Source organism: Rhinolophus hipposideros (genome assembly GCF_964194185.1).
Source record: "Rhinolophus hipposideros genome assembly, chromosome: 2".
Lineage (NCBI taxonomy): Eukaryota > Metazoa > Chordata > Mammalia > Chiroptera > Rhinolophidae > Rhinolophus > Rhinolophus hipposideros.
This window is the reverse complement of record NC_138048.1, coordinates 55,457,938-55,473,856: the sequence shown is the minus strand read 5'-3', so window position 1 is coordinate 55,473,856 and position 15,919 is coordinate 55,457,938. Positions and strand designations below refer to the sequence as shown.

The following is a 15,919-nucleotide window of genomic DNA, read 5'->3' as shown; positions in this document are numbered from 1 at the left end:
TCCTGGTGGTGGTGGTGGGGGTAGGAGGGGATCAGAAGGAACAAAGTAATTCATTTCTGGCTTAAAGATGAATAAAAACCAGGTAAGCCACATCAGATAAATGATACCACTTGTGAATTTCTCTTGGATGCTACGTTTGCTTCTTTAGGACCTCTTGGGTTTGCCCTCAGCCACACACCCTTCTCCCACTTCTTCCCCTCAGATAGTCCAGTTATGGCCCTTATTGGTGTGTCCAACTATATGTTTCACACAAAGTAGGAAATTGCTTTGCAAATAACTTCAAAACTTAATATATACCAAAGCACCTCAGGAAACCTTCTGTTAACAGCCTGTTTTTAACTCACTACGAGGCTCTTGGCTGTGCCGTGCTCTCCTACTGAGGCATACCACACAGTAGCAGTAGGAGGTGTGACGAAGCCTTTACGCCCAATTCTTTCTCAGGTCTGCCTCCCCAACATTGGCCCCCTTTTGTCTTGTAACAGAATTTTCAGGCCTATGGCCACTGTTTAAAATTAAAAGCCAGCATTTATTCCTATAGTCTTATCTAGAAAGAGAGTGATTTTGAAAGTAGGAACCCTGATGATCTATGTCAGGACGCCATGCTTACAATTAAAGGAAAATTGTTCCCAGTGGCCTTGTGCGACCCTAAAGAGGGAAAAGCGTTGTGATTTTTGGTACGAGGTAGGTTTGATTTAAGTGAAGAGGAAAACTGAAAAACCTGGGGACCCAAAACAGGAAACTAAACAAGTTAATACTGGCTTTACTAAGGTGTTAGCTCCTGTACAAAAAAGCATCTACAGTAAAATTCTCTCATCAAGAATATCTTAAAACCTCTTCCTATGGGCTCAAGGCACACATCTCTGAAAATGTTGTGGAGTATGAGGTTCAGTCATCTCACACCGAATACTCAGGCTCCTCTCCCAGGAACTTGGGGATTGCATCCAACACGGTGACCCCTCCCCACCTCTGTCACACACACACACACACACACACACACACACACGCTTGCCCTTCTACACAACTGTCACACGCTTACAACACCACTGCTAGACTTTTTGTGTTTTCCTTCTTCCCAGACCTTAGCAAACCAACTCTCGTCCAAAGATGTGAGCTCTACTGTTTTTGTGGAATTACAATCTGAAGTATAAGTTTTTAAATAAAAGTCAACAATGACCTTCTAAATATAAATGTAATATACGCCACCTTTAGCTGTTTACCTGATGACTGATTAAATCCTTAAATCAATACTATCCTAAAATCATCGCCATGTTTTAGTTGGTAGTACATTCACATTTTTAAAAAAAGTTTAACAAGCTAGAATTACTCAAAATAAAAATGATCTCTTTTTTATTTTAATTCTTACATTTAAAACATAGGTTCACAATAACTGGACATTAAGAACTGTTAGAATTATGACACACTAAAGATGAAAGCCCATTGTTTTGCACAAAAATATATTTACCTTTAAGTATTATTTTCAGTAAGAACTGCTGAAAATTGTCTATGTACACATCTAGTATACAAATTCATATTTAGATTTGAATATGTTCAAGAGTAAAACAGTAATTTTAGAAATTCTAATATGAATGACAGATGTGTTACTGGCATGGCATACCAGAGATTTAGTTAACTGAATATTGAAAGAGTATAACAGAAGTTATTCAGTAACTAATTTAGAATCTAGTAGGAATAAGTGAACTTCTGAATAACCTTGTGTTATTTACTGAGAACATAGAAAGTAAAGGTAGACATCTGTAACTATGATTTTTATGAATATTTCTTCATGAACTACAAATAGACAACTCCCTTATGAGAGAACAGAAATTATATGTACACAAGATTCACTGCAGCCATGTTCTCTTAATGCATGAATTATTACCTTGAGAATGCAACAGGCATCAGCATAGAATTAACTACTTTAAAATATGTCAGTATGATAATATACCCACTGAGGGTACCTAATTTTATCAGGTTTAGATTTAAAAGAGATGTTAAACAACACTCTCATTTTAAAGGTCCAAAAATTAAACGCAAGAGGGGAGGTGACTTGCCCAAAGGGATATCTACATAGTAACTGAAATGCAAATAAAACTAAAATATCCCAGCCCCTAATCCAGAGCTCATTCCATAAATTCACATTGCTTTCAACACAGTTACCCCAGGAATGTGACATATTAGTTACTATACAGATTTTACTAAATACAGCAAGAGCATAATCCATTTTGAAAAGTTCTTCCTCTGTAATAAGACAGAAAAGACTCACAGACAAACTGAAGGATTTAGCTTCCTAAACCATTCCATCTGCTTGAAGGAGAAGTACCAGGAGAAAGGAAAAATGTCTTGTCCTTTGAATTAAACGTAAAATGCAAAAAAGAGATTATCTTGTAGAAGTAGTGGTGGACATGGGAATTTATATCACATGGAGAGTCATTAGCTTTTTCTTAACAGAATATCATCTTTAACATTATAAATTATAAATCTGCATAATAACCCCTATATACTGGTTCAGAAAATATAAAATTACTTCAACTTCCAATTTTCTTTCTTAAAATAATGGCTACTCCAATGCCTGTTTACACACACACACACACACACACACACACACACACACACACACACTAAGGCACTTACTGAGCTGTAGAGATAGCCTTCAGCATTCATGGCCACATAGAGGCTGGCCTTCACCCCTTGGATGGCCACCACACGCAGGCCAACGGGAATTAGATTGAAGAGGGCTAAAGGGGAAAAAAGACACAGGGGAAAGGATCAATGACATTTTGAATAAATCATCTTGTTTCTTAAAATGACTCTTTTGAGAATTAAAAACTATGAATTGAAATTAGGGAGGAAGGGAGGGAGAACGAGGGGAAGGGAAGGGAAGGGAAGGGAAGGGAAGGGAAGGGAAGGGAAGGGAAGGGAAGGGAAGGGAAGGGAAGGGAAGGGAAGGGAAGGAAAGGGAAAGGAAAGGAAAGGGAAAGGGAAGGAAAAGGGAAAAAGGAAGGGAAGATTACATGAATGAATGTCTAAAGGTGGGGAGAACTGACTTCTTGTCTCTGCACCATCACAAATTACTTATGTGGTTTCAGGTAAACCACATAAGCTCATCTGTAATAAAGGGGTTACATTAGAAGGTTTCTAAGGGCCCCACCTAGATCTGAGAGTCCAAGATCTCTGCTCCACAAAATGAACACAAATGGCGTAATACAAAAAAATTTTCTAACAAATAATTTGAACCAAAAATGTTTTCAATAGAACATATTTATAGTTGTAATAATAATACAGTATGATCTCCGTAATATATGCCAGAAGTTCTTCCTATGTTCTTACCACTGTCCTTGTGTTACTGAAATAACTTAAGAAGTACAAGACCTTAGAGTCTAGTTGGGGAGAGAAAGCTAAGACATATGGAATAATCTGATACAGTGTATAATTTATTTCTATAATTAAATTTAATATATGCATTCTATATATAGTCTCTATGTTGCAGAAGTTCAGGAAAATGGAAGATCTGTGTGGCCTGAAACCAGGAAATGTCTTACACAGAAGATGGGACCTGAGCTGACACTTAAAGAAAGGGCAAAAGTTGAGTGAGCCAAGGACAGAAGGACAATTTTAGTGGGGCAGTGTATTAGGTGGTATTTCAGGGTAATGTGTGTAGGAAAGGGCTGGCAGGTTAGAAGATTTAATTCAGATTGAGGAGACATAGAAAAGAACACCATGTAGATAAAGTAGGGATAAATAACTATGAGTCTGTCAGTCCAGTCTTTGCCCGTTTGGAAATCTAGACTTTTCCAAACGGGCAACAAGAAGTTGACATACAAAGATTCAAGAAGCGAGGGTACAAAAATGTGTGAGACTTGTAGACAACATAGTTTCTAAACCCACCACTCAGAAGCTGCATGGCTTTGAGCCAGTCATTTAACCTGTCTGCTTTAGTGTTTCTGTTTGCAAAATATGCATAATAATCCTTAGTGCTCAAAGTTGATAGAAGAATCAAAAGCATAATCATGTTCTTAAAAGTGTTTCATAAAAGGAAATGTATTCTCTATATATAAGAGTTATTTATCATTAATACATGATTCTTCTGCATGTCAAATAAGGTTAGCATAGGGTCTGATGTAAAAAGTGACATATCATCCCAGTAATATTTATCGAGTTTGTATTCAGAAAATTACTTAATACGTTAAAAAATAATACTTCATATATGCACAACACTTAATTTTCAAACGGTTGACAAATTTATATTATAATTGCATTTAACCCTCAACCACAAACACCATGAAGAGTTTAGAACAGAATGATTATCCTAAATTTTAGAAGGCAAAACCGATTCAGAGAGATAACCTAGGTGAAACTGCATCTGAACAAAGGCTCTCTATTGTGGTTACCTGCCCAAAATATCATATTTTCTCCTTCTTCCCTTTTAAATGTAATTTCCCCTGATATCTGTTCTCATCTACTTACAAAGTGATAAATGATTCCACTGAATTTCCCTACATGCCCTGCAGCTAGCTGTGGATATTGACTCAGTACTGGCCAAGAAGACGTAGGCAGAAGGGTCTTTGTATTTGTGAAGACTCCTTCCATAAAAACAGCTTGTAAGTGTCCTTTGCCCTGCTCTCAACTCTTCGTCTTACTGCTATTTGGACACAGCAGTAAGACGAAGAGTTGAGAGCAGGGCAAAGGTGGCTGCATCATCATAGACGTTGAAAACAAGGGCTCCTCGTGTGTTGGCTGGCGAGTTAGGAGTTGGGTCCCCAAAGACTGGCAGGAGAAGTGGCACCAACCCTCATTCAATTACCTAGGTCTGGCATTTATGGGATAAAATAAGCTCTTGTTATTTTAATCTGTGCAGCACAGAGCCAGTTCTAATCCTAACTAATACAGATTGCTAATGAAAGCAGAGTTGAGGTGGAAACTAAACGTAAAACACACAGTGTAAAGAAAGGCAACTACTGGAAAAGATCAAGTTCAATGACAATTCTTATGAGAAAAGTAATGAAATCCAAAATTGTGCATCATGTGTTTCTAAGGTAAATATTTCCTGGGAAAAATGCTAAGAACAATGGTTTATTTAGCTGAAACAGAAATAAAAAAGCAACTATAAAGCTTTTCCTATCTGAAGAGAGTGAGAAAACCACTAATGCAAGGCAGGGACAACAAAAAACATGTGTGAAAGTTTTATATGAACCGTTAGGTGATAATGGTGTTTAAATGGTATGCTTTGGGAGATTTAACAAGTCCATAAAAAAAATCAGTAAACAATTTGAAACTAGACTTTTTAGTGGTAAAAGCTAAAAACTGTTCTCTTTGGGAGAGTCTGCATCTGCCTCCTAAAATTTCGAGAAGTGGAAAATGACTTACCCTTATCTATTATTTTACTTCAGTGTAGTACACTGGCTCTAGCTCACAGGAGTCCTTCGCAACTTTCCCTCTCCATCTTCAAAGTCAGTGTCCTAATGCCACACCATTCTTTAAGTCCGTTGTATCATCTACTTATATTATTTCCCTGCTTGCAACCTCTAGGGATTGATTGGTTCCTCATTGTCTAGCTGGATCCAGCGTCTTTACTCTCACACAAGGTCCATTACAACCCGGTTCCAACCACCTTTCTAGTCTATCCCCTGTCACTCAGCCCATCTACCATGAACCAGCTTCATAGAGCTTTTTCCATTTTCTACGGTCCCCCTTGATCTTTAACTAGGTTGGATTTTTTTTTCTTTTGTTCTCTCTTTTGGAAAAGTCTATTTTCCCACTTCTAACGTCGGTCAATTCTTTTTATCCTTTATTTAAGTACCTCATGAGTTATTTAAGTGCCTCATGAGTCTTATCTAAACCCTACAGAGATAGCTGTTTCCTTTGCCATAATTGTTTATTTCACAGACGTATCTCTGGAGTGACTTTTGGAACATGGCATCGTAGTTATTTGTGTATGCATCTGTCCCATCCCTAAAATGCAAGACTCTTGAGGGCAGGTCTCTGTAATTTCCACCCCAGTAACAATGTACATATCTTATATTCAATTGATTATAAGGATCATAAAAAAGACACATTATTTCTTGAAATTTAGGTTTTCTCATGGGAATAAAAGTGTTTTTAAGATAAAAATAAAATTAAAAAGTTAAAATAGCTCAGCCTGATATTCAAGGTTATGTATAGTCACAACACACATTTCTACTACATGGTACTATTCACTCTATTATGTTTATTCACTGATTCTAGTAATTTGATCTCCCTTCACTTACCTTTTAACTCCCTGTTTTTGATTACTTCATTCCCTGTGCTTTGAACATCATTTTCCTCATATCTTCATACTGAAACCCCTGCCATGCTTGAAATGACATACCAAATGCCTAGTGTTTTCTCTCACCTCCTGGCTGTCACCCACCTGGATCTACACTACGTTTACAATGTATAACTTTCTTCCTTAAAAAAAACATATTTCATCTCCTAATCACAGCTACATTTTAAGCTCTCCAAAAGAAGGATGACATCTAAAGGACGCTTGTATAATATGGAGATAATGAGAGAGGGAAGGAAGAAGAGAGACAGAGACAGAGATCGAAACACACACACACAAACACACACACACACACACACACACACACACACACACACATTGAAAGAGAGAAAAATCAGGGTAGTATATATCGTAGTATATATCCTATTTATATCCATGATCCCAGTAAACATTTGCTGAATAAAGACTACAATTACAAGCCAAATAGAATCCACTCATCTAATCTTGACATTTTTCAATCTTGTCCTTTCCAAAAGGAGTACCTCATTCTAAATCTTTATGTAAATCTGACACTTATATTTTGAAAAATAAAATAATTGAGTTGGTGTTCTTGGGATCCATAAACTAAACTCTATCATTTTAGTGATAGAGTTCCTCTAGACAATGAGGAACCAATCAATCACTATGGAAAAGGTAATGAAGGGAAAAGACAGTTTCTTCAACAAATAGTGTTGGAAAAACTGGAAATCTACATTAAAAGAATGAAGTTGGGCACTATCTTATACCACAAACAGACAAACAAAAAACCCCACTCAAAAGGAATTAAAGATCTAAACATAAAACCTGAAACTATAAAAGTCCTAGAAGCAAACATAGGGGAAAACCTTCTTGGCATTGGTTTTGGCAATGATTTCTTGGATGTGACACCAGAAGCACAGGCAACAAAAGCAAAAATAGACACGTGAGACTACATCAAGCTAAAAAGATTATGCACAACAAGGGAAGCAATCAACAGAATGAAAAGGCAACCTGAAGAATGGGAGAAAAATATCTGCAAACCATACATCTGAAAAGGAATAAATATCCAAAATATATAAGGAATTCCTACAAGTCAATAGCAAAAATAAAAAAATAAAAAATAACCCAATTGAAAAATAGGCAGAATATCTGAACAGACATTTCTTCAAAGATGATATCCAAATGGCCAATAGATACATGAAGAGTGTTCAACATCACGAATCATCAGGGAAACACAAATTAAAACCAAAATAAAATATCACCTCTTATCTGTTAGGCTGAGCACTATCAAATAAATAAACAAATAAAACCAAAAAAAAACAAAAAAAAACCAAAATACTCAGAAAATAACAAGTGTTGCTGAGGATGTAGAGAAACTGGAACCATTGTGTACTGCTGACAGGAAGCTAAAATGGTGCAGCCAGCATAAAAAAAAACACACAAAAAAAAACAGTATGGAAGTCCCTCAAAAACTTAAAAATAGAACCACCCCCATCATATGATCTAGAAACCCCTCTACTGGATATATCTAAAAGAGCTGAAATCAGGATCTCAGGAATATATCTGCCCTCCTATGTTCACTGCAGCATTATTTGCAATAGCCAGTATACGTAAAGAAAATGTGGTATATACATATGATAGAATAATATTCAGCATTTAAAACGAGGGAAATCCTGTCCTGTGTAACAACATGGAAACACCTGAAGGGCAGTATGCTAAGTGAAATAAGCAAGTTCTGGAAGGACAAATGCTGCATTACTCCACTTATATGAGGTATCTAAAATAAACTCATGAACGCAGAAAGTAGAATGGAGGTTGCTAGAAGCTCTAGGGAGAAGGCAGTGGGTAGTTATTTAATGGATATAAAGTTTCAGTTATACAAAATGATTAAGTTCTAGAGATATGCTGTACAACACAGTACTTACAGTTAACAATACTATATTATGCACTTAAAAATCTGTTCAGACAGCAGATATCATGTTAAGTGTTCTTAACACACATGCACGCGTGCACACACATACATACACACACACTCAAGAGCAAAGAGCAAAAGGGAACGAGGAAAGTTTTTGGAACTGATGGGTATGTTTATTACATTGATTGTGGAGATGGTCTCACGATTATATGTATACGTCCAAACTAACAAAATTGTACACATTAAATATGTACATTTTTGTATATCAATTATACTTCAATAAAGCTATTTTTTTAAAAAAAGGTAATGAAAGAAAATAGTAAAAAAACTAGCATATGAATTGCTACACCTAATTCTCCATTCCTCCCTGTTATCTACATGCTTTGCCATATAAATTTGCAATGCTCTGGAAGGATATTCTGTCCTATCCCTTGATACGGGGCTCAGCAATGTGACTTGCTTTGGCTAATAGGATGTTAGCAAATGTAAGCAGTCTTGAGAAATTACTCATGTATTCCTGTTTGTGCATTTCCTCTCCGCCACTGCCTTAAGAAGAATGCGCACAAACTAACCTGCTGGTCCCAGGAAGAGTATGTAAAATACCTAGAGAATAAGAGTGGCCTCAGTAATCCAATGAAGGCCATTTTAGATTAACTACAAATAGCTGACCCTTAGATATGCAACCCAGAAAAGATCAGAGAGCTGCCTCACTGACCACCCCAGACACGTGAGACATAAACATGGTGCTGCACGCAGCTGAGGCTATGTGACGGTTGGATACATAGCATTATTGCAGTAACGTATAAATGAGTAGAAAAAAGTATTTACTTGAGCCAGTGGGCAATGGATTTGAAATGTCCTGAAATACAACAAAAAACTTCCAAAGCTTGATAATAATCCTCAATGTGTATATGCAATTACTGATTATGGACTGTGAAGCTAAAATAAACTATTATAAATTTAAAAAATAAAGGATCGACTTTGAGTAATCATGCTACAGAAAAGACTGAATTATTTTTTTTCTACATAATATATTATAAAATTGTTGTGATATGAAAAGGTATTCAAAGATTATGAAACAAAACAATGCAAAACAAATGTATAGAATCAAGTGCATTGCACAGAAGCCTAATCAATTTGGTCATTAAATTTAACTCTCTAAAACAGCATTTATTTACAGAAATTAAGGGAAAGATGTGATTGTCCCTATTTCTATAGCTTTTGAGTCAGGAAACAAGACTGGGATGAGGACTGAACTTTAGTCCAGAGGACACAGCTATGGGTCATGGCCCCTACTTCTAACATTTAACAGTTTTGTGACCTTAGTGACTCAAAGTAATGTAACCTCACTGACTCTTAGGGTCTGTTCTGAATGCTTCACTGAGATAATGAAGATCAATTAAAATGATAACTTAAAAAACAAATGTTAAATGATAAAAGTAAAATTCAAATTATCATTAATGGTTGTGGTGGTGGTGGTAATAACCTGCAAATCTAGAGCTTTCAAACATGGGGGTAGGAATGGGGAAAACTGGGCCATCATTATCTCATTTTTAAACTTAAATTTCTTACAGTGTCATGGGAGAAAAAGAAGCAATGCTTTTCATCTTATATATTTAAAATCTAGCAAGCAAAAACAACTATGTATTTAAAACAAAGCAATAAAAAGAATATAAAAATCAACATGCTTTAGACTATGTTGATTCGGTTCTTTCAGTCTGATGCCCTATTTTATAAATAATTGCTCAATATAATTCAACTGTTTAATTTCTTTTCGACACTGAATTTACTGATTTATGAAACTGATTAATGGTTTGGGGCTTAGAGACTTAAAATTTTTCTTCTAAGCATTGGCTGATAGCAAACGGGATTTTTCAACATAGTGAAAATGAGCAACATGACAATCCCTTTTTTTGACAAAAGCTAGTGAAAATGTTTCCCTTAGCTCGGGTAGAAATCCTGCCATTGGCTTTTAATCCTGGTACTATCATATAACCTTTCCTGTGTTACTTCAGAGATGTTCAAAAATGTGAATAATTAACAAGTCAATTCAGTGTGATTCTTCTTTTACCCTCAAGATGAAAAATGAAGCATATCACTATCACAATGAAAGCAAATGCCTGTCATCACTTATCCTCGGCAGCCAATCTGTCTTACACAGCAGATTTGTCTCACTGTCCATTTGAAGAACTCAGTGAATAGCACAGGTGTCAGCCCGTAAGATCCATGGGCAAAAACATCCTTCAAGAAAATTCTGCATGTTTTGAAGCTTTAAGATTTGCATCTTCCACCATTCATTTTTGTTGCCAAAATGGACACTGTGGCCTATCAGGCTTATTCATTAATTCATCACATCTATTTCAGACATCGTGCTAGGCACTTGTAATAAAGTGGTGTAAAACACAGAAATGGTACCTGCCATCATGGTGATAAGTCTAAATTAGAAAATAAAAATAACTCCACATGTGTACACTGCATCCATCTTTACAGATAAGAGGACTGAAGCTCAAGAATGTGGTTTTCCCAGGGTCCACCAAGGAGGAGCTAGAATGTGAGCCTATGTTCTGGTGGCTGGAAGGCTATAAATTGCTGCTGCTCTTAAGAAATAAGAGAAATTCTAGTGAAAAAAAAATTAAAAAAAAGAAATATAAATTCTAGTGAAAATGAAAAAAAAGAAATACATATGTATATGTATACATATATGTGTATGTACATATATATATGTATATGTGTGTGTATATATATATATATATATATATACACATATACATATATAATATTTGGAAGTCTTAAAAGGAATTTTTCAGCCAAGCAAAAATGTCCCACCTTTTAGTTCTTCTTAGTTAAAATGACACAGATAACACAAGCAAACTTGCTTGAGATGGTTTAAATACGTTCAACCACAACTTTGCACTTCATTAACATTAAGTACTAAAATAAGAAAACACTTTTCAAAACTTATGTATACAATACTGATGAGCAATTATATTTAAGTAGTGGCAAGTCAGTGAAAAAGCCAAAGTAAACATTCATGATTCCACTCAAGTTATGTTGACATTGCCACTCAAATGTTGTATTTACTGCTCATGATACACACAAACACACACATACACACACACACACACACACACACACAAGCTCATTCCAAAAAATATTAAGTGAATCTATAGAAATAAATGTGGTTAAGATTTATTTTTAGAAATGGAGGGAGAAAAGAATTTGAAAAATAAAGTGATGATTTTGTTATTATTATTCTCTACCTTAAAATCTCTCCTTCAGCTCATCTCTACTATAATCCCTACTTACAAAATTTTTCCAAAGGACCACATTTCACCTGTCACTCAATTGCAATTGCTTTATGACTTTTATTGGTTCCCCATGTCCTAAACTATAAAGTTGAAACTCCCCCGTGTCAGTAAAGACATTCTAAAATATGGTCCTGTGACCCTTCCACATAATCTCTTTGCTTCATCGAAATCAGGGGTGTCCAAACTGCGGCCCGCGGGCCAACTGCGGTCTGCAATCCATTGTTAATTGGCCCACAGCAAATTCCAAAAATATATTTAGTTTACTTAAATAAACCAGGTGAGGCAATACGTACTTCACCTCGAGTGAGTGGCCCGGCTGTTTGTGTATTTTACCGCATATGGCCCTTGGTAAAAAACATTGAAAAAAGTTTGGACACCCCTGCTCTAAACTAATCAGCTCATTTTCCCCCCAACAGGGCAGGTGCTTTCTCCACTAGGTGATTTTGTGCCTCCTTATCTGAAATGGAATTCCCCTAATCTTACCTTACATGCCCCCCACCACCTAGTCTTCAAGATTCCATTTAAATTCCATTTTTGCTGAGCACCATGGCTTTGGGGGATCTCTCTCATCTCTGAAATCTGGTGATTTTTCTTATCACTTGGCAGTACCAGTGCTACGCTGCATTACTGTATAAGGTTGGCTTTATATCAACTTTCAGCTTCCTCTACTGCTCTGGGAGCAGCTAAAAGTCAGGAGTGTGACTGGAGTCATCTTTGTACCAGTAACGAGAAAGCAGTTGGCCCTCGATGTGTTGGTGTTAATGAAGAAGAAGCACGTATATGGGAAATTCCAACCACTTTATTGTAGCTGCCTGAAACCATGTTTAGAGAAGACATGTGAGGCTAGGCCACAGTAAGTGTTGTTGAGAATTCAGTAATGTCTGCCATGGACACAGGAGGAGCACTTGGCCATTGCTTTGTCATCTCCAGTTTCAAGGGCCTCCTTTTATAATACAATCTCACAAAACATTCTGTAAAACAACAGCAAAGATTTGCCTTATACTTTGAAACAAATATCTTATTGCAAAACTCTGTCTCCAAGTTTTTGGCTACATATTACAACCTTCTGGGGAGGTTTTATGTATTTGTCTGTTTATTTCTGAGGCTCTGCCACATCCATACCATGTAAATAAAACTCTTCAAAGTTGAACTTAGGCACCCATATTTTTTAAACTCCTCAGATGATTCCCACAGACACCATTGTTAAAAAGCCATTTCATATTCAGTAGTTCTGGGGTAGTTCTAACAAGTTGCCAGGTGATGCTGGGCCTTACTGAACCTTACCAGTCGGTGAGCCAAAGCTTGGTGTGGGCAGCAAGGGCATTTCCTGCAGATGACTGGACAGGCAAAATCTGAGGCCCCATCCAGGACCCATTGAATCAAAATGTGCAGTTTAACAAGATTCTCAAATGATTATTACGTACTCACGGTTTGAGAAATATTGTTCCATGTCAGTGGTTCTCAAAGTATGGTCTTGTGAACTTGTCAGAAATACAAACTCTCCAACCCCTACTCAGACTAACTGCATCAGAAACTCTGGACATAAGGCCCCCAAATCAGTAGTTTAAAAAGCTGTCCAGGTGATTCTGATGCATGCTAAAATATGGGAAGCAATGTTCTAAGAGAAATCACTGTTATTACACTTGACTGAGCTTAGGAATCATCTGGGTTATTTTTAAGAGAATACTTATGTCTGGATTCTATCCTCAGAGATTCTGATTTTATTAGCTGGAGTAAACCCTAGATATCGGGTTTTCACACTTACCCCAGTGATTCTAATGTGCAAAAAATCTTGGAGCCACTGGGGAGATGCACTATCTTCCTTTGCATCTTGGTAGGACTTTCCCTGCTCAGATTATCAGCAGAATCAAAGGACTGGAAAAAGAACATGTGTAACAATAATCACTCCAACCCCCTCAGAGGGAAATTCCAAGAGCAGTGGAGGTTAGTCCTGTCTAAATTAGACTGTCATCAAATTCCCCCGAAGATAAGAAGGCTGGGTCTGGGGCCTATAAGAGTGCTGACACAACACAAGAGTTTCCAAAAAGGCTTGTTACACAATTCTTTAAAGTTCTGCTCAAGTCCTACATTTCCCCTGAAATTACTCTTGATCACATTTCAGTCAGCACAGATTTCTCCTCTTTAGATTTTCCAAAACATTTCCTTCCCGGACAATAAATTTGATATCGTACACTTTAAGTCTTTACACATAATTCTGAATCTGCAGATGAGAAACTATGGCTTCAAAGTGCTAAGCAAATTGCCCAAGTTTATACAGCTGCTAAGTGGAGAAATACACATTAATATCCATAACCGTCTATCTCTAAAACCCTGTGGCCCCTTCACATACCACACTGCTTTCCCAAGTATAGGACTGATCCCTGGTACACATTAAATGAACAAAAAAAAAATGATGTCTTCTGCCAATACCTAAGTGAGAGAAAGAAAAAGAAGCATCCTTTGAGATATTTTCAAAAATTCAATTATAATACTATGAAGTGGGCTTAGTATGCTGTACAGACATATTCTGACATATGCATTGATCCACATTCTGTTTCAGTATTGTTTCACATTCTGTTTCAGTATCAGGGAAAGCAGATGTTCTAAGTTCGACCTCAAGACATCTTAGCTGGATGCGTACTCAGTACCACTCTATCTAGGCTACTAAATAATACATGGATACCTATCTATCTATTTATTTATCATCTCAAACTTCCTAAGTCAGATATATCAAACAGAAATTCACATTATTTAAGATCTTTAAAATTATTCTATAATGGTTTACTATTTCCAAAAGCAATGTTTTAATTTATAGTTTAAATACCTCCAACATATTGAAGAAAAATTCTCTCAAGTTCAATGTTTAGCCTATCTAAAGTAAACCACCATAATATTTTATAAGTAAATCACAGTCCCTTCTTAACACTTTTTTTAAAGTGTTGTGAGAAAAATGCACTGGCATGATTTAGGAAATGTTCATTATGCACTAGAACTACTAACCAGGAAAGAGAAATCAGGGATTCGGTGCAGAGTAGGTAAGGACATTAGTTCTGGAACAAATAAACTCACTGAGTTCAAATTCTGGGTCTACCATTTATCATTTGTGTGACCATGGGCTAATTATTTAAACTCTCTATGCCTCAGTTTACCCATCTTCAAAGGAGGACTAATTATAGGATCATTCCTATTAGCTTTATAAGATTATTATGCTACGTACATGAATAAAATGTATAATGTTTTCATACTTGTACCAGTCCCTTAGAAAGTACTCATAAACATTAGCTATTATTATTTAATATGTCCCAAATTCACAGGTTAAGAAATCATACTGGCCACATAGATAATCATTTTATTTTCCAAATCCCTCATTTAAAATATATAGTTTTTTCCTTTATAGGTCATGGTAGTATATCCTGGAAAACACCAATGCACGTGAGAATAAAATTATCTATCCTTTATTTGCTTGGTAGCTACAGACTGAATGCCTAATTGAACCAGCCACATGGAACAAATCCCACTGCCATTAATTACTACGTACATGAACTGTAAGAATGTAGGCAAACTGTATAACCTTTCAAGCAATAACTTGAGGAAGGAGCACAGGATATGGATATAACATCATAGAACTGAATTTTATTTACTTGACCTTGAGTAAATCAACTCACATCTCAGAGCGTCAGCCTCAGGTAATTTCATGGAGATTTTAACTCCATGAAACTCTAATATTCTAATATTCTTTTCCACTACTACCAGAACCCCACTCCCCCTTTTTTTTTTCTTACTCTTAAAGTCCCTGAGTGTGTATTGTCTTTTTTTTTGCAACATCGGCTTAATTTTAGCTGCTGGTCCTAGTTGAATAATAAAAGCTCCCTCTCTCATGGGAAAATGTACCCTTTACGTATTTTCAGAAAATGATGTGTCTGTAATTATTATCACCATTTATATATTCATATAACATTAAATATGTGAAGACATATTTAATACTATGCAAGAGCATATCCTTTTACCATTATTGCTATAGAGTTCACTTTTCCAGACTAAGCATACTCAATTTTCTTCCTATTTTCATTATGGAAAATGACTTCCTTATTCATCCTTTGAATTCTCTTAAATTGTCTGTCATTCTCAAACAAAATGCAAACGTGACCCAATTTGCATTAATACTTCAAGCTGGGTGCTGTTAGACAAATTCATATTCATTTTTGATAGGGTTGTTCCACAAATTCAGTTTCAATCATTTATTCATCACACTGAGTACCTAACATGTGCCAGGCACTATTCCAGATGCAAGAGATGTAACAGTACAAAATACAGACAAAGCTTCCTGCCCCTGTGGAGCTTATCTCCAATTTAGCCTTTGGATTTAAATGGTAGTCTGATTATACCATTGCTACTATGAATTAACCTATCCATCTTAATTATTAAGGACTTATTGCA

General features: G+C 36.2%; 1 protein-coding gene across 3 annotated transcripts in view; it reads right to left on the bottom strand.

Annotated features, from left to right (window-relative positions):
* Positions 1-15,919, bottom strand: part of FGF12 (fibroblast growth factor 12) — a 526,765-nt gene that overhangs the window by 185,991 nt on the left and 324,855 nt on the right. For all 3 annotated transcript variants that reach the window (XM_081028818.1, XM_081028817.1, XM_081028816.1), the window contains one exon: positions 2,632-2,735. In XM_081028818.1, the coding sequence (XP_080884944.1) occupies positions 2,632-2,735 (104 nt within the window). The remainder of the gene's footprint in view (positions 1-2,631; positions 2,736-15,919) is intronic.